Raw genomic sequence first — 21,795 nt, 5'->3', positions numbered from 1 at the left:
AGGCCTCATCTGCCACTCACCAAGAGCAGGCTGTATTAAATTTTTATATTTATTGACATTTCATTACCATAATTGACTGCAGTTGGTTCTCTAGTAGAAGGCACAGGGCTGCCTCCTAAGCAGGAGAATTGGTCCCTTGAGTAGGATTTGCAATTAAAAACAACGCAGAATGGATTTTTTTTATTGTGTAAATATGATGAGTTGAATTTTCAGCTTTAACTAGAGAATACGGGGTGTGCAGAAGGCTTTTTTTAAGAGTGAGCAAAATTATGAGTCAGTGGAAAGACGACCCCCAAAGGTGTCAATCAGTTTATACAAAATCAACTGTGCATGAAAAAGCCTCCATTAATGTCTATTCTGAAAAAGTGGTCACATTAAAGAGCATGCTGTCCTGCTTGCTTGGTCCTGTATGCAGAAATTGATACTAAAATGTGTATTAATTCTTTTACCTTCCAATTAATGATTAAAAATGCTTTTAAAAGACAAAGATTAAAACAGCCTAGACCTTGAGCAAAATGCTTAATTGCATATGGAAGTCTTAGCATTTACCTTACATTGTACCATTAATTTAATTTGGTAAAATCAAATCCACAAGTGAAATAAATTATTCTTGCTTCCCAATTAATAGTATTACATTTCACACTTGATTTTGATGTTGAAGATGGTATGTTGACTGGTATTGTCAAAACCAGAAGCTTTGGTGAAGCTTCCACATTACCTAATTCGGAAGTAAAATATTGGGCATAAAGTTACAGCTGCGCAGACAAATGGAGGTGTGAATTCTTCATGTACTGGTACACAGTGCTGTGTTGCATGATGAATATAGTAATGATGAAGAAGTAATGATATAAACTTAATTGGGTCAGCTAGTTCCAAAGCAATGCAGACAGAACAGCACTGGATAATTTACACTGCCGCCTATTGTTGCTATTCTGGTGCTTAAACTGGCACATTTAAGGTTAGTATGGACACCGCTATGTATGTAATACTGCAGGTTGTGCTATAGTATACCACTTACTCACTGAAGTACCTAAATCTAAAATTAGATACTTTAAGTCTCTGCTCTGCTGCCACCTAACTTTGTGCTTAAAGTCCTCACAGGTCCATCATCCACAGCCCTTTGGGTGCCATACTGTCCCTAGGCATGGCTGGGACTACCCAAGTCATGACAGTGGTAAGTAACTGTGCATCCAGCTTATGCTACAGCTCTTTTTAGATTTATGGACTACTATGGGGCTTTCATCTACTTAAAACAGCAAAAATACCAAAGGTGGGATTTGGTTGCAGGCCAGTGGCTGGAGTGACTAAGACATGGGAAATCTGGGTCAAATCTCCAGTCCAAAGAGTGCATGAAATAAGTAAAGCTATAGCCTGGCAATTGGGGCATCTTTCTGAAAGTCAGAAATATCAAGTTTCTTCAGGTAAATCTGGCACAACCTGTGGATATCTTCTGATAGTGAGTATTGGGCAGAAACGGGAGGGACCTTTGACTAGATTTGGAGAGGAAAGATTTGCTTAGTACTTATCTCTAGGAGGGAACTTCCAGCTGGGAATCCCAAGTAGAAAAGTGTGCATAAGTCCCTTGGGCAGGCAGCATTTGTGTCATACCTCTCTCCTCAGCATGTCTCAAGGCTACCTCTTACAGTTAGCGCCTAGTTCGCTGCTGGCCTTCCCTGCACCCTGCATTGCAGAGGTAAGGGCTGGGCAGATGAGGTTGCAGTCTCTGCTAGAGGGCAGGGCAGTACAGAGGCACTAGCAGCAAAGGAAGAAAAATAAAAAAGCTGATTTAGTATTAGTAAGAGGGTTGTAACTTAAATGGGACTGCAGAAAGACATGGTAATACTGTCTATTTTTTCTAAATCCTTTTCTTGATACAGTTGAGAGTGACTTAGAAATCCAAATCTCTTTACTGTTAGTGAAAGTAAGTTAGGCCAGTGCTGAATGTTTATGAAAATTCTACTTTAAAACAATATATCACAGTAAAGTACTTGGAGTTCAGCAGCATTTAGATATTCAGCTATCAAATAATTTCTCAACTGATAAACAGAGAGGTAAGAGAGATAGAAGTGACTAATTCTGCAGGGTTTTTTTTCACATGAAGGTCTCATTTAACACAGTGAGATATTGTTTGAGGCAGAACAAAAGACAAACCTTTTTTACAACATGAAACTATACCCTGGGCTACATAAATGCTGAAGCTGAAGGCCAGAAATACAGGGACCACTTGTGCTTTTTTTTGTTTTGAAAATGATGTATCATGGTAATGAATGATTCTTGAAACCAAGTCCTGGGTTTCACTGGGCTCAGACGGAAACTTTCTGGTGGAGTCAGGTGGTGGCGTCTGGTATTGACTCCTCTCTATGCGAAATGGAGCCTAACGCTCAATGGTGGAATCGGGTTCCTTCCTTCTTCTAAAATTAAATTGTGTTTGATTTCTAGGATATGACAGTGGGGTCACATGGCATGTGGAAATGTTGTTTGGAACTGTACTATCCATTCTCGATGCTTCAGCAAGCTTGCAACAGTCTCCAGAATACAGGATTAGAGTGATTTTACTTGTTGATGACTGTTACCAGGTACTGGCTATCACTGAATGACATTCCTTTCAGCTAGAACAGGAATTGTACAAGTAAGGAATAAAGGTCCTGCCATGGCTGTATACAGTACCTGTATAATGAACAAATGTTCTAGCAGACTAAGGTAGTTCAAGGTAGTGAAAGACTGATTTCATATTTAATTTAATAAATTAGATGACTCTGTGTTTGGGGCACAAAAGCAAAGGAGGCAGTGGGTGCCTAGGTGCAGCGAGGGGACTGTCCCGCTGCTCTTTCTCTGCTCTGTGCAGCCGTGGCCAGCACAGCTGGCTGCTGCTGATGGGGACTGCTTCTTCCTCGGTTACAAACTGTGCTGAAAGCCTGGGGAGTGGCCTGCAATGCTCTGCCCTGGGTTTTGACATCCTGACCCTGCCGAGAGCCTGTAAGTTGGCTTTAGTGTATGGCTATGTGGTTAGATGAGCCTTTCTCCCAGAAGGATGCCTTCCGCACAGTATATAGCAACCAAGTTAATTTACTATCACAGCTATAATTACTCTTCCACTCTTTCCTGAAATGTATATTTCAGTGGCAACTACGGTGGTTATTAAACTCATTTTGAGTTTTTAATATAATTAATACTTTCATTAAAAACATTTAAAGCAGTGTTTCAGTTCTAAGCAAGTGATCATGGAAAAATGCTTTGAAGAGGCACCTACGTATTAAAAATTGAGGAGGACTCAGCACAGACAAAATCAGGAGATATGCTTATATCAGGTTTGGATATATTAATTAAAATTGTGATGACTTATACAGCATAAGATGCTTGTCATTTTAACATGATACACAATAATAGAAGATAATGAATTAAGTTGCCAGCAGACCTTTCCCCTAGGATGATGTTATTGTGCTTGCTAATTAGCTATAATATGCAAATTGTAACACTCCAAAGTACTGCATTTACTTTGTCTAACTTAGTTTCAGAAAAACTAGTGCATCGGGACTAGAAAAATTCTATGCCCTGTAGCTGATCGTATATAGATTCATTTATAGTAGATATATTTGTTATAAAGCATATAATAATAAAAGTATTATTAAGTTTCATGCAGATAGCTATTTTAATCAGTACCATTAAATTTTCCACTCTAGTAATGGTGAATATTGGGTTCTTCAAATTACTAGTAGGAAGATGTTAAAGTAATGTGCAGAACGTAGCTAACCTAGAGTACAATAGAATCCATTTCTTTACCAAAGTGTTGCAATGCACTTTATGTTTTTTATGCAGAGATGAGATGATATTGAATCACTGGTGAGTTTGAATATCCATAAACATAATTGGGAGACAGACAATCACTGAAAATTCTTTGTAAATGTTTAGGTAACATCACAAAGGCTGTGCTAACTCAGACTGTTTCTTCAGGAGCTTTTAACCATGTAAGTTCATTTCCCCTTATTACCCTCTTCTCTGTACACAAATTTCTAAATCCTTTCCCATCAATGGAAGATTGGATGTGTGAATCCCATCAGTAGCACTATTCCAAAGGTGGTTGGGATGACTGACGTGGTGTGTTCTTCTTTGAGTTGGGTCTCTGAACAACTTGTCTTTCATGTTGGGCAAGCTTAAAACTGAATATGAGACTTTACAAGAATTTACATGAAGAAATTAGTTTGCTAGTATGGGACTTGGATGGAGGACTAGCACCCTTGAAGAAATGCTGCCAGATTCCAGGCAAATAGCATTCGTTCTCTTTATGGGAGCAATGTGTACAGAATACAAAAGAACTGCGGTTCCTATGAACACAACAGAGTTAGCATGCGGGAAATGAAGAATTCTGGTGTGCAAGGATTCACATTGGGTGCCCTCTCTATAACTTTTTACTGGAACTGGAATTTTAGACTTAAAACCATAGTGCTATGATGGTTTCATGGCAACAGAGCAAAGTAAATGCAAATTGAGATCAGTTTGTTCACAGGTGTGTCCATAGCTACTTGGAAGGCTCAAAATGTTTAATGAATATTTGGACAAACCTGAATTGGGCATTTCATAGTTATAACTGAATTTTGATGTGTTTTACCTAGTTTAACTGAGAACATCTAGTTCAGCCCCAAAAAGCAACTAGCATAATATCTTCATAAGGCGTTAGGCACTTCTAATAACTAGCACAACCTTGTTTTCCTTTAGGCAGAAACCAGTAGAGTGAGGAACTGTGCAAGCCTGGATACAAGAGAACAAATACTACGCTGAACAGCAAAATGATTGCTTGACCTTGTTTGTATCCACCTTGAATCAAATCCTGTATTTGTCTATGTAAGGACTTTTAGATTTGGTCCCCAAATGCCAATACCTCTTTTCTGCCAGCTACAACTATGAAACCTCACTGACTGCAATCACAAATCTAAATTGAAATATATATATTTTATATAAAATAAAAATTACTAATTTCCAAGAACATAAGAAGTTATAGCTTTCCATTAAATATCCATTAGCTTTCTATACCTATGACTAGCGTATGTATTTTTAGTCATTTCTTAGGATGAACAAAAAAGCCTGTTTCCTTATACACTTTTTTTGCCAGGTCCTTTCTCTTGTCCTTCGGAGACGGTCCTTCCTCTAACACTCTTCTAACTTTGTCCAACAGTGACAGTTCTGCAAGGGGGATCTTTCTTTGTGATACAGTCATCCGTAGCCCACAGTGTGAAAGCTCAGTGGCCTCGAGAACCTTTTCAGTGGCAAGGTGAGCTTTCCTTGAACTTGCAAGTCTGTTCCCTAGACAAACAGATTCTCCAAAGGCCTCAGAAAATACAGCTACATTGGGATAGTAGAAGCCTTCTTTGCAAGTGGGTAAGTCTAACAGAGATTACATTGCCACAGAAAATTCCCCAGGCCACACATCACCATCTTTCAATAAAGTATGACTGAAAGATTTACAAAGTACCCTGTGTAGGGAGAGGTTCAAGCCACAAAATTCTGATCTAAATTGAAGTTAAATTTAACTTTGCTTCAAAACACAACACTGTCAAGATCTTGGTAATCTCTCATGCTCTTCTCTGGTGCTATGCTTTAGAATATGAATCCAGGTGGAAAGATATATTTGTGTGATGACTCTGAATCAGTCGTTTCAGCAATCTCAAAATCTGAGATTTAGGTATGGTTTTGGACAGCCTTTTTAATCTGAAAGGCTTTGACCAAACTCAGCAGAGGGAAGATTTGGCAACGATGAGTAGAGTGTAGGTATGCACAAAATAAGCAGCTTGTGTCTGGGCAGCCGAGGCTACAATTTGTGTGTTGACTGCTGCACAAAAATGCATGAACAATGATATTCTATACAGAGCTTTAGTGCCTACCCTGTGTGTACTGGATATTGGAAGCTGGCGGTGTATTGCTGTTATAGAAGATGCAAAAGGAAAGTGCTCAAGTTGGAGGAATTAAAGTTCTATAATTAGAACTGGTCTGTTAAAATTACATGCCACATGTTAAGCCTACAAAACTTGGCGTGTGGAGAGCATATTGGCAATGATTTACAATTAACCACCACATTGCAAATCACTCCTTAGCTGTTTTCTATTATGAAATTTGGAGAGTTGTAAAATGCATTTGTGCTACTTTATTTCCTTTTGAAATGGTAATTGCTACTGCTGAGGGGCAGTACTTAGTGCAGAAAATGAAGTGTGCAGCATAGGGAGGAACTTGTTTCTGAGGAACTGCTGAGGAATTGTAATGATCTGAAAAAAGTGCTTTCTTGAAACACATACACACAAAAGAGCTTCATTTATGAAACTCCAATAAAATAAATAACAAAATAAAATAAAACACAGTCTTTTTTTGTGCAAGGGCCAATGCTTACTACTTTGTTGCTGACTGTACTTTTTCCCCATCAAAGTGGGAACAGTGGATTGACACTGCGTAAAACTTGTAAGCCAATGGCTTGAGGGAAATGCAGATGTATGGAAATGGGATAGGAATGCCCTAAGGTAACGGGTTTTGAGCCAATGCGTTTGAAAATTACCGAGTGTGCTTCTAACTACTAGCCCATTTTAGATACCTAGTATAGAACTGACAGTGGTATGGCCCTGGGGAGCTGGATGAAGTTTGACTTTTGTGTCTGAGGAACAGAGGCTGTGCAGCCTAAGTGGAGAAAGCAGGTATGTTCTAATTAAGTGGTGCTAAGTTCCCCCCTTATAGCTTCCCCCTTGATTGTGATTGTAAAAAGCACTGTGTTTATGAGTAGCTTTTATGGAGGGATATATTAAGGAAAGCAAGGAGTGAGGCTTCTGAGGTCTTAAATTTGCTAACTTGTGACAATAATCATGATCTCTCAGGTAATAAAGTAGGCTATCTAGCTCAGATCCTCAGTTTAAAGTTAATATCTTTGAAAGCCAGATGATTGACTGTAATTTTGCTCATAGTGCTTTGCTGGTAGCAGTAAATAAAAACATCTACAGCACTTTTCATCAGAAGTGTCAGAGTGCTTTCCACACCTTAATCAATTAATTTTTATGAGATGGTGACATGGTTATTTCCCTTTCTCTGCTGCAGGAACTGAAAGGATCAGGGCAGCCACCAGAAAGCATGCAGCATTTCATGCAATAGCAAAGACTCATAATGCCTGGGTCTGTAAGTGTGGCTTTCCAGAATTATTTTACAGTTAATACAGAGGAGACAGTCAGAATTGTCCTATCATAAATACATTTGATCTGGCGCTGTGTCTTAGAATGACAACAGACTGAGTTGATGCTGCTAAGATGGTCCATCCTGACACTTAGGAAAAGAAGGAGTTGTATTGGATCGGCTTGGCTAAACAAGTAACAACTGAGCTAGAATGCAAAAAGGCAGTGTACAGCAGCTGAAGCCAGGAATGGCTCAGAACAGGTAATTTAGAAGCACTGTCCAGGCACGTAGGGATGATATTAAAAAAGCCAGTGCTCAGCTAGAGTTGAGACTTGCAAGGGATGTCAAATTGCTAGTTACGGGATGAACACAGAAAATGTGGGACCGCTGCTGGATTCAGCTGGTGATTTAGTGGCAGCAAACAGAGCAGGCTGAGGTACTCAGTGCTGCCTTTGCCTCAGTCATTACTAACAAGGTCTCCCAGGCTGTGTGTGTTGCAGCAGGGCTCAAGGAGGAGGAGAGTGACCAGCATCAGGTGCAAGTTAAAAAAAAAAAAAAAGGAGATTTGGACCAGAACTGAGGAAAAACTTTCTCCCCATGAAGATGTTCAGGCAGTGGCATTGGCTGTGCAGGGAGGTTGTGCAGTTTCCATCCTTTGGAGTTTTCAAAGCCCAGCTGGACAAAGCCCTGAAAAACCTGGTTTGAGCAGGGGGTTGGACTAGAGACTCCTTAAAATCCCTTCCAGGCTGGATTATTCTGTGATTTTAAGATTTGTGGCTCTGGCAATTCTAGATATTTTAAGCCTTCTGCTTAGCTCACCCAGCTTTGTCTATCTAAATAAAAGACGTTCTTCAATGAATGATTTTCACCCATGAAAATAATTTAAATAGATTATGTTTTTAAAGTAAATGCTTTTGAATGACAAATTGCATACAACTCATGTACTGGCATAGTAGTGGCATTTCTGCAATACCTCAACTACCAGCAGTCTTTCTGTGAGCACGCATGCCACTCACAGCCCAGCAAGAGCAGGCACAGTCCATGCAGCTGTGCCCACTCCTGTAAGCAATCTGGCTTTTAATCTAGGATGACAGTGACCAGAGCTGAATGAAATGAGGACAATAGAGTGAGATTATGTGTAGATTTCAGACTCTTTCCAGTTTCAAAAACACCAGCCAGAAACTGCACATTTACTTCAGGTCTGGTGTCTCCCTACTTCTCAAGGAGAATCTGTGGTGCATGCATGGGAGTATGTTCTCCAGCTGTTAGCAAGCGTGAAGTGGAAAGGGATCCATCCATAAGGAAAGAAACTGACTGTAGTGTTCTTATTTGGTGTTCTCGTAATACGGCTCCTTGCTCTCCAAGCAGCCTAAGTGCAAAGAGGAATGTACAGAAGGTGATGGGGAGGGTGCTTGCACCGACTTCAAAATGACAAACTTTGGCACAGGAAAATGAAATTGGGTTGAAAGGAGGATGTATTAAACCTATTTGACAAACCTGGGGTAAAAATGGATGCAATCAGTCCAATTTAGCCAGCTTTTAATTTAGTTGGAGATTATAATTCTGCCTGGAAATATACAGCTTCCAAAACCAGCTGATGATTTGCAAGCAGTACATTTAATAAGCATCCTGCTACCTGTTGTCCAACAGTGATGAAATGCTGTGCTTTGCCTTGAGATTATGTACAGCTGGGGGTTTTTTGCAAGAAAAGACAAAAGTGGCTAATGAGGTAAGAATTATTACCATGGAAAAATGGGGACAATGGTTAGAATTTAAGGGTATTTAGGTATGTCTAATGATTTCAGTGAGACTTAGGCACTCAGTACCTTTAAAAACTAGCTAATCACATAACAAATGAGATGCTAATTTAGCAGTTCTCTCAGGAACAGAAAACTGTCAATATACTTATAGCTTTATAAACAAAGGACTAAGCAAGCACCCTGTGTGGTAAATAAAACAATTGCCGGTACAATTGTCCATGTTTTGTAGATGATGAAATGGAAAGGGGATCAATCATTTTCTCAATAGCACCAATATAAATCAAGAGTAATGAAACTAATTTTTGCTCATACAGTTAGGGAGTATAACTTTATCTCAGATAGGTTAGTGACTTTCCACAAAGGTGTAGGAGTCAGTTCCATAGCTAGAACTTGAATTTGCCCACTTCTTTTCTTGGACAAGTTGATCATTTCTCCCTTCTACCATACACCTTTTAATCATAAATACAAACAGTTATTTCTCCTTCTGATTCTTATAAACACTTGTTCTTAGTGTTAAGAAATGGCTACAGTTTTAAAATTATAACTAAAGCTGTAAACAGATTCTACAACATGAAGACACAAATGATGTATCTTAGAAAAAGGAGCTCTTTCCCATGTGTGTATAAATTAAGGCAGTTCAGTTTGCATCTACTTTAATACCAATGGGGCATCATTTTTTTTTTCACTTTGAATCAGGATCACAATGTACATAATATGATTTTATTTTTTTTTAAACCAGAATAAGAATCTTAGCAATAAGATACTTATTTTATTGTCACGTTCTTTGTGCCTTGGAAAGTGAGGGAGACAAAACTTTCTGTTTCCTTTGGGTTTTCACATAGTTTTCCTAATATTTGCCTCATTATTGCTCTTGCATTTTGGGAAATCTCTGCATCTGACACCTGAAGAAAATTAACCCTTGGAAAGCTGTGCAGAAACTGCAGGGTGCATATTCTGAGACAGCTCCTGAGACAATACCTGTATTGATAGCCTATGGGCTGAATAATTTACCTGGGATTAGATGTCTCAGCTCCTCAGTTTCTTACACATGTGCATACTTCTCTAAAAGCAAGATATTTCTGAGGTAGTACCTGCAGGTTCTCTAGGTTTCTGACCCAGCTAGTGATTCTTTTGAGTAAACCACAGTTCTGAAGGGAAAATAAGCTATAATTGCTTAGATCTAAAGCATCAGCTTTGGGAATTCTGTTGTTGTTGCTGTCAGAAACCATTTTAGCCCCAAGGAAATACAACTTCTCAAGAAACACTTCTCATCTGCTATTTTTCAATCATCGAAGTATACAAGTATATTTGAAAAGCAAAGTGCTTATGATTATATCTGCTTTTATAAGTTTAACTGTAATCAGCAGACTAGGAACAGAGTGCACAAGTCATTTTATCTGCATTATTTGTGGAGAATCTCTGAGAACACAGGAGTGCTTCTGACCTTGTTAAACTCCTGCTATTTTGAAAATTATTATTAAAAAGCCATCAATACTTCTCTGAGCACACATACTCACTTGTTGCCCAGTAACCAGAAGGATGGAGCCTTCTTTCCCATGTACCACTTGCCGGTAAATGTGATCTAGAATTAGGAGTTCACTCCAGCAGTTCTGAAGCAACTTCATTTGGTCATCAACCTGTAAAGCAAACATGAATGTTGGTGGCATCACTCTGAGAGTAAGTCTTACATCACACTACAGAGTCAGTCCTCCTTCAAGCATCTGGTTAATGTCATGAGAACAGAAATGCTATCAAAAATTATGCATCCACAAAATTGTTATTATTAGCTGAATAAATAGGGCACTGCTGAAACTCTTATCTGTAAAAGGTATAGACTATTTACTACTGATTACATTCTAGGAAAGCAGAACTACACATTATTATGCAAAGTAATAATAACAGTATATTTATGAAATGCTCATGGAAATGGGATATTATTTTTACCAAAAAAAGAGTAGCAGAAATAATGCTAATGCGTACTTTCCCCATACTCCCCATCCTTGAACTTCAGCTTCTGGAAATAGTGAGGAATCTGCAGATTCAAGAGCATTATTGCGGCAACAAGCCCAAGTCAGAGATAGGTCCCTTGCAAAGGAAAAAGTGAAGAGAGGTAAACACTCTTTCTAAGAACAGTCATGGCACTATGAAAAAAGAAGAAAACTTCTTCAAAAACAGAAGCTGAGTAGCTTCAGGTGTTACCGGCAGGGCAAGTAAAGGGCTGGGCACAAGGCAGTGAGCAGTGAGACACATCACTGACTCCAGTTTGTAATAGAAGGAACATACTGGGCACTCAGCACAAGCAACCTACATTAAGATTTTGTGCAATGTTATTTGGGATGTACATATTATAGGACAACAAAGTCGTTCGCTAAACTGACTCTTATTGCAACTGGATTGCATTCAGTTTTATTCACTTTAAAGACTGAAAAATAATGAAGATTTCCATGGAAATTGGAAAAAAAAATTCACAAATTAGTGGAAGGCAGACTATGAATTTAAGTCATGGTAACCATCAATATCCTCTGGACCTAAAAGAGTTAAGAGATGCATACATTAGCCTTGCTACAAGCATCTGGTGTGGATGTAGTAATAGCATGTATATAGTTAAAAGGACTCTAAGAACCTGCACAGATAGCAATTGCTGAACAGATTAAAAATGCTATAAATTAGGAGAAGTAAAAAAGAAACTAGCAAAGAGAATATTTAAAGTGGAGAAATACCTAGAATTTCTGAGACATGGAACTATTAAAATTGTTTTTAGGGGTTCTAATTTCAGTTGCTTTAGAACTAGATTTGATAGCGCGCAGGAATCCCGATTATAAGGAGCAATCTTGCATAAGCTGAATTAGATAATGCAATACATGTTTTCGGATTTTATCAGCTATGACCTAATGAATTTTTGAACTTTATTCTTTCAAGCTTGTTTTCTGGTTGTGTTGTAGAGAAGGAAGCAACGTTTGTTACTAACAGATTTTTGTAGTGTCACCTGTGAAAGTTACCTAGTATTGTCTCCCTCTTTCCAGTTACTTGCCATATAGTTCAGACTTTGACATCTTAAACATCAAAGTCTTTGTTTGCCTCCTTCACTCATTTTAACTTCCCTTCTCCCCACTCACAGTCTTCTCCCAACTGTTCTTGTCCCAGTTTCTCCTCCTTAGGTATCTGTCCCAAATTATTGCCTCTTGCTGGACTGTGCAAGCAAATGAAATCAGAAGAGAAAGGGAGCAGATTAGCACAAAGCCAGTGGGGAGAAAAGGGCAGAAGAACCCATGTGCAGCAGATCACGTTCTCCCTCACAGCCTGTACTAGGACCCTTGGTTCTTGCTTTTGGCTGCTCCGTGACTGCAGCAGGTATTTGTGCTGGGAAACTGCACAGCTCTCATTCCCTCTACTACTGCTTTAGGTACAGGATGATACCATTTTCATGGGGTTTTGTTTTTTTATCCCCCCCCCCCCCCCCCCCCCCATGCAGCACTGCAGAATTAGTTAATGCTTGTATTAAATTTGTATGTCCTATTCCTATTTTATCTTCAATATGCATTTGTGTTATAACAGATTTTAATGCACAGACACACCAAAAAATGAATTAATATCGTGCGAACACTCTCAGTTCTGATATTTGAAATGTCTTGCATGCTTTGGCTTTCCGGTATTAAGAATAATCTTTTATCACAGTTGCTGTTCTGCCTACAGTCACAGTTAATACATGTATGCTCAGATAACTCCTACAAGCTACATATCCATTGGCAATAGAGATGGAGGAAAGAAAGAGGTGTGGACTCTGTAGATGGATATATTACTAAGTCAAAGTAAAGCTAGTGCTATCACAAACTCAGCCTTGCTCCAATCCTATGCTATCTGTCCCCATGATAATTCATTTCTGTTCAGATCACAGAGCAAGGCTGATTCTGTATTAAAGAACTCTTCTTCTGCCCACAACATGTATTTGACTACAAAACCATTTCCACCAAGTGACTTGTTAGCTCAGGAGGGGACAGTAAATTACCTCATTGATGCACTCCCTACCAAAACGTGGGCCAGGTTTAAAATAAGGCATTATTTAAAGAATATGTTTAAAATTTACAGATTCTAGTACTTTTGCTTTTTACGTGAAACCGTTTTGTGACCATTTTCTCCTCTGTACAACAACATGTTACAAAAATCAAATAAATCATGCTCGCATGATAATTTAATCCAAAATTAGCATTTCACACAAAGCTATCACAGCTTACATCTGAACAAAGCAAACTGTGAGACGGTTTAAACATTGAGCACCCATATCATAACAACCAATACCTGAATAAGAGGTCAAGCATTTGATTATATTATAAATTACGTATTTCCAGCTAACCCATCTGTCTCAGCCACAGGCTTTTGAAAACAAACTGCACTTGACAGGTCTGGCTTTCTGAAGGCCCCAACAGCAGCTAGTCTGCAATCAAAGCTTACCTCCCAAGCTTTACCATATCATTATTGAGCCAGTGCTGTGAGAACAGTATGAGATGGCAAAATCACAAAAAAAAATGTTTTGCACATAGTCTGTTCCTGCTGTTCTACAAGTGTCGTAAAACTAGCAACAGCGAACATCTGCTAGTGGTTCACAAAATCTGCTCCTTTCTATTCACTGTAATTTAACCAGTGAAAGCCTATAAAATGGATAGCATAAAAAGCACAATACACATCCAAAACACAGTATTGCCTTTAAAAGACTATTAGATCCAGCTGCTTTTGCCATTTTAAGAAAGCTGGCAGGGCAGCAGAATGCTTCCCAGTTTGCACTAGGAAGAAACAGAGATGACTTTAAGAAGGGTCATGGATTACTAAAATGTAGGGCAAGTGATCAATTCCAGCCTATTTCTGAAAACCATGTAGATGAGGAAAAACACATACTTTATCTCTGCTAATGCATATGAAATGAAAAATAGAAAACAATATAGATCACATTAAACAAAAATGGTCACACATCCCTTCTTGTGTTAGAATGAGCTGGTAAACTTTATGACGTGTGTAACTTCAGCCAGGACACAAACACCTTTGGGTTTCTGTGGCACGTCAATAAATGAGTTGCAGAAGCATATTATCTGGCAAAATGAAAAAATCAGCCTTAACCAAAACATGTGCCTTAAAGTGATCCTGAAGGCAAAGAGGCTTAAGTTTTGGCGGCTGGAGTGGAGAGTGAGTTCTGAAGAGGAAAGTCCTCTGCAGAAAAAGTACCTTGTGGACTTCAGTCTTGTGACGCTAAAGCATGCTAGTCCACCATTAACAGGGTAAGCAGGAGAAGAAGATAAGACTCTGTCACCAAGATAACTTAGCTCCAGTCTGGAACTTCCCTATAATCAACATAATTTTTAATCATGGTATACATTGAAATAGAAATAAGCTCATAAACTTGTACTACTGGTTAAACTTTGAGGTTTTCCAGTTTCTGGAGATCTTTGAGTATTATTGATGTTTTAACAAGAAGAAAATAAGTCCCGAAAGGACAAAGGGCATGCTTATAAATACTGGGAATGTTTATAAATAAAACTCATACAGCCAACAACCGGCTGCTGCAAGAACACTCCCCAAATTTGCAACTGCTCCCTGCCATAACAGAACATTGAGACAAGGATAATGTAACGCATGTCTTACCTAAGCAAGTTGTCAGATGAGATACCCATTTTACAGTTATCTAGCCTCAAGCAAAAGTGTGAGTAAATACCGTGCCCAGGTGGTTAAATTTAGGCCCTCTCTGGCCACGGGTGTTAAGATGAAGACACACCAGTGGGGACAGCATAACTGGAAATTGTTGCTGAAGAAATGGCTTTTAAGGAAAGATGTGGAGGAAGCTAAGGGATGGTGTGTGACTCAAAAGAAACAGGAGATTATCTCCAGCATGCAGGTTGGCATGAAAGAGTAATGTTATGAATACGAAAGGAATAAAACTTCACACTTCTAGAACTTCTGCTAAGTGACAAGGGAAGCAAAGAGAGTAGTGCTTAGGAGGAGGCTTTAGAGGAGGGGAATGGGGAGGCAGCGTAATGAGAGAAGACATAAGAGGAGTTGGATGTCAGGTAAAACCTTGAAGGTGAGGATGATGAGACTGGATGAGACCCAGACTTAAAGGGTTTGTGTGACAATAAGTGATGCTGTGGGGGCACAGCAGGAGCAAGGACTTTGTGTTAGAGGAGCAGAGGATGGTGGTTGTTGCCAGCACAGGCAGGAGAAGTCCCAGAGGTGAAAGTGGGCGTGTGCATTGTCTACTCTCTCAAAGAGCAGGGATACAAAGGTGGAGCAAGAGATAGCTTTCTGATAGCATTAATACACGGCAATAAGTAAATCCTGTTTCCTATACCAAAATCCTATTTACCTATCCTTGCAGTGAGGACAAGGAAGCATGTCAGAATTTGGAGTCCTCCATAACCTTGTATCTCATGCTGTTTGGGCTACTTGTAGCATATTCCCCAAGTCATAAGCTGGAAGACAAATGGTCATTGCCACAACCGCCCAGTGCCATCCCACTATGCTGCCTACTAACTACCAAGCTAGCCAGAATAAGCTGACGTTAGAGCATAACTCATTATGCAAAAAGGGTCTCTGAGCATCTGGAATGCTGACAGGTAAACTGGTAGACGTGGTGAATGAGACACCGTGCAGCCAGTTTGCCTGTGCAATATCCACTGACAGGTGTTTTGTGTACAGGTGAATGGCAGGATGCAATGCACTTTATTCTGATAAGGTTTTAAGATTTTGTCCTTCTCGTGTTGACTTGGAAACATATCGTCAGTGACCTCATGGTAGAAATGTGCGCAGTATCAATATTAACTGACAATATTTCAGTATTGTGGCCTCTGTGAAAGAAACCTTTGGCGTGCTCACTCTCTCTTTTTCCCCCATCCCAGGAGGGAATCACTACTTGCACAGCCTATTTGCCGCAGCTCTCGGGAAAGGCTGGCTGCAGCCTGCACGCTCCCCTTGTTGTCCCAGCACTGGCCATCCCAGCTCTTCTCAGTAAAGCACCAGAGCAGAACTGCTGTACGGCTGGGTCAGGAGGAGGAATGGATGAAGGTGGGTCACAGTGCAGTAGGAGAGTCTATGGTCCAAGCATGGGAGGGTCACTGTGCTCCATATATTAGCTTACTCTTCAATTTCACTACAAAATAACGTTCACCATTTAAAACTTTAAAAAAAATAAGATTTGTGAAAAGAGACAGAGGTGTGTCCCCTCCACCAAGTCTATTGACCTAATTTTCCCAGGGGTTTAATGGAACCATGGAGCCTGGTGGAACTGTGACACTTCTTTGTGTCCACTGTGAAAGATTCACATGGTACTGCTCATCTGCACAGTGAACTTTATACTGTTAAATATCTGAATATAGTTTTGAACACAGAATTCCCTGGCGGCATGCCCGAGTTCCTCCACTGCCAGCTGGAATTAAAAGGTGGCTTTAAATCACTTTTCTGAGTTCTCTGCTAACAAGGATTAGAAAACAGGCATGCATGAGAATACATTTAGATGCAACTATTAGTTTGCATAATTTATCCTACCAATATAATACAGGCCATGTAGGATGTTTCCAAGAGTGGAAGAAATAGACTCTCAATTTGAAGTGTAAAGGTCTAATTCTGAGCACTGTGGTGACACACTATCTCTTGGCAGGACAAAAAGATGGTCTGGGGATGGGGATGGGAATGTCATGTTTGTCTGCTGAAGCCCAGACTCCCACTCAGCTGGGCCCTGAGCTTTTGGTGTGGGACTCAGTGGAAGTTTGTCAGGCTCATTGAGGCCTCTGTTGACACTGCAATACACAATCACACATTATCAATTGTAGTTAAAGGAAGGACTTATCTCAGAAATGCTGGTTACTCATCTGAAAAACTATTTGTGCTGATGTTATAGATGAGGAAGGTTAGTGCGACACAAGAGTAGTATTGTTGTAGGGTGTGCTTCCCACAGCACAGAACATTAATCATTATAAACTTTTGTTTTCTCTGAAGAACATTGAAATTGCCAAACAGTAAAATGAAGAATAATGTGTATGCTTTGCTGAAATGCACCTTACTCTTATCAAAACCACACTGTGTCTTCCCTTTAGGAAAGTGTTGCACAATATTTAGCATACTGTAACCAACAACTGCAGATTTATTACAATTTTTCTTCTGAAGAGGTATTTTCAGCCTGACACTTGATGAATTACCTGTTAAAAGTTTCAGGGTCATGGGGGTTTTTTTGTCTTGCTCTAGGTTAAATATTTTCCTTGTAATTATTGCTGCAGATTCAGTTAAACAATGTACTCACCTTTTACCCAGTCTACACCTCCCTTTCTGAGAAGCTGGAGAATCCTTTTTCATCTCTTTTCATTTGCATCAACTTGCACTATAGCTTTGGGCTTTTCTGCTACTAAAAATTTAAAAGGGTATCTAATGATTAAAAAAATACAATTATTGAAATTTATGTGATAAAGCCATGTTGGATTCAGCTGAATTGTTTTTACTTATGCTTCTAAAAGGGAATGCCAATATAGAAATAACACGAAGCATTCATCTCATAGCGCCACTTTTAAGTTCTACGGCCATTGAATAGCCATTTCCTAGTGAATATGAAGTGATTAAACATCTGTCTGAATTACTGAGCCTGAAGCACGCAGGTTCAAGGGATGGTTGAACTTTCTTTCAAATGTAGTTAGGAGATCACTCACAAGTCATTGCAGACATACAGCTCGAGTTGTTACTCCATTTTCTTATGCTATAGTGAAGCAAATCACCCCAAATCAAAGTTTTATAAGACAAGTGCACTCCAGAGGCTAATTTTCACTCCTGTATGCATGCATGGTTTCCAAATCGTTACATAGCTAGAGAAGGATTTGGACTCTCCAGGTGGGTTGCTGCTAACAGTGGGAAACCTCCTGTGCAAGGTTGCTGTCAAAAAGCAGCATGTAACAGCCAATGTGGTTTTAAAAGTAAATGCACGTAACTTTCAGAAGCAGTGAATGCCCTAATAAAATGTGATTGCTACCTATAACCTCAGTAATAAAATGCTACAAAGTTCAAGAAAAAATGATTTAATATTAACTATGATTGTTCCAGCTCTTTACTAGAAACCCGTATGTTATATAAAATTTCTGGGTAAAGGCAGGGAGTGATCTTTACAAGCCCGTGTTGGGTTAGACGACTATCCTCTTGCCGTCTAGCTCTAGTGTGAAGTGAGTATAAAAATCTGTCCAAGTTTGGTAGCATTTTACATTTTTTCATGATTTAAAAATGAAAGGAGATATAGAAATACTTCAGTGTGTGCCTTTTCCTGCTCCTTTACAGCATGTAAAGAGGCTGTTATAAAGGTGCAGTTATACTTGGTGTGTGCGTGCATGTGTGTGTATATACCTCTTCCTTCAATAACATCTGAATCCATCAGTGTCAGCTTATTTCAACAGGGAGTTCACCTATCCAAGAGATTAAGTTCCTATACGCCTTGTGTCAGTCGGTACCCAGGTAGAGGAAAGTAACTGCTGTGTGCCATGCTGAAAGACAGGCTAATATGCTCACCCTTTATTCAACAGCAGAGGACCGAGAGAGAGGAAGAGAGAAGGACTAAAATGCTTCATCAACTCTCTGCTCATGGAACCATTAGTATTTGGAATATCAAGCCACTTTTCAGTTTTTTAAAGGACACAGGTAAGGAATTTATAGCACAAAGCAACACTATAACTTTGAAAATCCCCACACTTTTACCCTTCCAAAAGGTGAAGCGGTGAGTATGTGGTGCCCATGCTCTGAATGGTGCGTGGCGTTTCCTGCTTAGCAAATGCACACAGGGAGAGTGCGATGGCTTTGCAACAGCTTCTCCCTTGCATGCCCCGGACAGCTGCGTGTGTGTAGGATCACTGTGAAAGATGGGATCGAAGCAGCAGTGACCAGCCATTCCTGGTTTCAGTGCTAATCTTCCATTGAGTCAAAAGACTTTAATAAAAAGCAGCCTTGAACATCAGTTCACACTCATCCCATTTTCTTGCTGGAATATAACACAAGATGCGTGAGTCTAGGGACCTCTGATTGCGGAAGGAGTATGGGCAAGTAGAAGACAGTGATCCTACTAAAGAATAAGACTTTTCTTCTTCTATGGATCTTTGGACTCCATTTAGAGAGTATTCCCCTCTATTAAGGAGAAGGTAAATGACAAATCTCAGTTCTTCACACATCAGATGAAAGGGCTGTTACAATAATCTTTGTGTGTGTGTATATATATAATATAGTGCGTCAACTGCAAGATGTAATACTCTTATTTTTTTCTCCTTTTCCTCACATTTATCTCTGTGCAAACTCCATGAAAATTACTTAGTATTTCACAGTCAGCATTATTTCTGATGAATTATAAATGTGTTTTTCTTAGGTTCTTTTCGGATGGTTTTTTTTTCAAACTGAAAATAGGAAAAGGATTTCTTTTTAGTCCCAGCTGAAAATTTTGCTTACAATGCAGTGTTTCTTCCCTGTCAAAGTGAATGCAAAGATAAGGAAAGAGGAAAATTAATTCTTCTTCTCAGTGTCTGTTTCACAGGGTGAAGATGGAGGTGCCTTCTTCAGGACTGGACCCATAGAACTGACCTTTGAAATCCTACTCCTGTGAGCATCTCTACTAATATTAGTACAGCATAAGTTCATGCATAGTTGGGTCTAGAATTTAAAAAAAATCAGATAATGCTGTTTAGTTTGTATAGCAATTTTAGTACTAAAGCTGTTTTATTCCCTTGAATTACTCCAGAAAACCACCTGTTTTTTCTGATGTCAACAAACTAAGTGCAAAAATGCGCTGGGCCATATTCTCAATTCTTAACTTGCATGAACGTATGACTTCCACATAAACAAAATCAGAATTAGGCGCACTTGATTCATCCTTAGCCTTGCAGGTCTGATCTGCTTTTTAGGATGCACAATGATGTCCTCCGGGGAATCAGAAGACAAGCCTGAGCCTAGTAAATTTTATGGTACTGCTGGTGAATTTATTCTCAATATATTGAATCAGCAGTTTCACTCTGTTGTAAAGCAGCCTTCGATTAAAGTCTCTGTGGTCTTCTCCAAGTCACACATATCTTAGTATTACCTGAAAGGATTTCTAATATGCAATGTTCCTTTCCTGTTTGGTGATTTATTAGAAAAATTATGATTTCATTTTTCTTACAGCTACGCCATTTTTCCAGCTGACACTTATGCTAAGGTAGGTATTATACGTAAACTTTACCTCCTACATTAGCTCTCATTTGTAAAATTTCTTAGAAAAGAGCAACAGCAAATTTCAACAGAGACCAATACAACACACAGCGGTGGATTTGTTAATATTAAAGACAAAGTCCTAGTAAGAACTAAATTTATTTTCCACAAAATAAATATTCTATTAAAACTCAATCAACTAAGTGTAATATGGAAAATATTTTTAACTTGTGACACAAGAGACATGCTAATTTCAGAAAGACTCTTCAATATGGTAACGGGCAGGCACAGTAATCTCTCAACACACTTAGGGTCCTGTTCTTTCAAGTGCTGCATGCCCCAGAACACTGGGTTTCGCATGCATTAACACAAGAGTTACTTAAATTGGCTCTTGTTTAAATTACACTAAGTGGTTAGTCTTCTGTTTAATAGGATTTGCATTTATTTCCAGTACAGCTATTCAACAGGGTGTGGAGTATGGGAAAAGGACAAGCCATAAGAGAAGTATAACCTTACTCTTTTAACAGGTGACACGTACAAAGGTAGGTTTGTGTACACAGCGTGGGACTGTATTCACAGCTATACCGATGGCAATATGCAAATAATCTTTGATGCCATGACTAAAAAGGAATTACTTTAACATTACAGCACTGTAAATGAGAGAAGAATAATTTTCCAGGTAAGTATTAGTGATACCCAGGGCTGGACACTGACAAACCACACAAAGAATCTAATACATTGGATGTTCCATACCATTGTTAGTTATCATCAAATCAGCGTTTTTGTATTTTAAATGTTCTTTATCTTTTGATTGCACAGCATTGAAATCTTTTTCAGGAATTAAAGTATGTTGGTTTATATTTTACTTTTCAACTTTACAACTATGTAAGGGCAAGTATTTCCCTTTGCCTATACTTGAATCACTGAAACATATGGATCTGGAGTCTCAAGACTGGGAGCTACAGTGTGCTAAACAGGAGAGAAAGTCACCTCTAATACACCTTTGGCAATAGAGGTCGGTGTTATCGTAAAACACTGCACTCGCCATACAAATGTATTCCACTGTGTTTTCCTCTGTTTTGTAATAGAACAGCCAAAAAAACGCCACAGCAAAAGCAGTAAGAAATCATGAGAAACACTATCTTCAGTCAAGATGTGAAAGGAGATGGTATACTGATGAAGAAAAAATACAGAAAGGTTGTCTTACATCCCAAGGGCTGCAGCAGTAACAGTAAGTCACTGGGGCAGAGATTAAATGAGAAAGACGACCCAACAATAAGGGAGAAAGTGAAAGAAAATTCAGCATTATGAATGGAGGTTGTCGTGTAGTAAACCAGTATCCATCTGACTTGATAGAAAAAGTTGCTTAAAAACACCACCAAAGGAATCTGAAGTCATACAAGAAGGTTGTGGAGAAGTAGTGAGAACCAGTGATGCATGATCCAATGAGCTACTGTACATGGGAATGATCCAAAAGACTTAATACTTCTCTTTACATCTTAAAAGCATTGCAGGAGGCTCTCGGCATGCAACTACTACCATCTAGCTAAATCCTTTCAACTGTGAACATCATCTTCAAAAAAATTAGCTCCTTTCCCAACAAAGTTGAGTGTAAAAGAGCAGACAGAGCCTTGCTATTAAAAATCACAGGAAGTGTTGACTGAATGAATGTTTAAGGAATAGGCAAGTGTATGTTAAAAATGATTTTTCCATT

General features: G+C 39.1%; 1 protein-coding gene across 3 annotated transcripts in view; it reads right to left on the bottom strand.

The window, feature by feature from the left end:
- The window catches only part of NR5A2 (nuclear receptor subfamily 5 group A member 2), a 99,627-nt gene that overhangs the window by 33,244 nt on the left and 44,588 nt on the right, over nt 1-21,795 (bottom strand). For all 3 annotated transcript variants that reach the window (XM_054833989.1, XM_054833991.1, XM_054833990.1), the window contains one exon: nt 10,418-10,537. In XM_054833989.1, coding sequence (XP_054689964.1) covers nt 10,418-10,537 — 120 coding nt within the window. The remainder of the gene's footprint in view (nt 1-10,417; nt 10,538-21,795) is intronic.

The sequence above is a fragment of the Grus americana genome, chromosome 8 (genome assembly GCF_028858705.1).
Source record: "Grus americana isolate bGruAme1 chromosome 8, bGruAme1.mat, whole genome shotgun sequence".
NCBI classification, from domain to species: Eukaryota; Metazoa; Chordata; class Aves; order Gruiformes; family Gruidae; genus Grus; species Grus americana.
The sequence above is the reverse complement of the archived record's forward strand: the minus strand, read 5'-3'. Positions and strand labels throughout refer to the sequence as shown.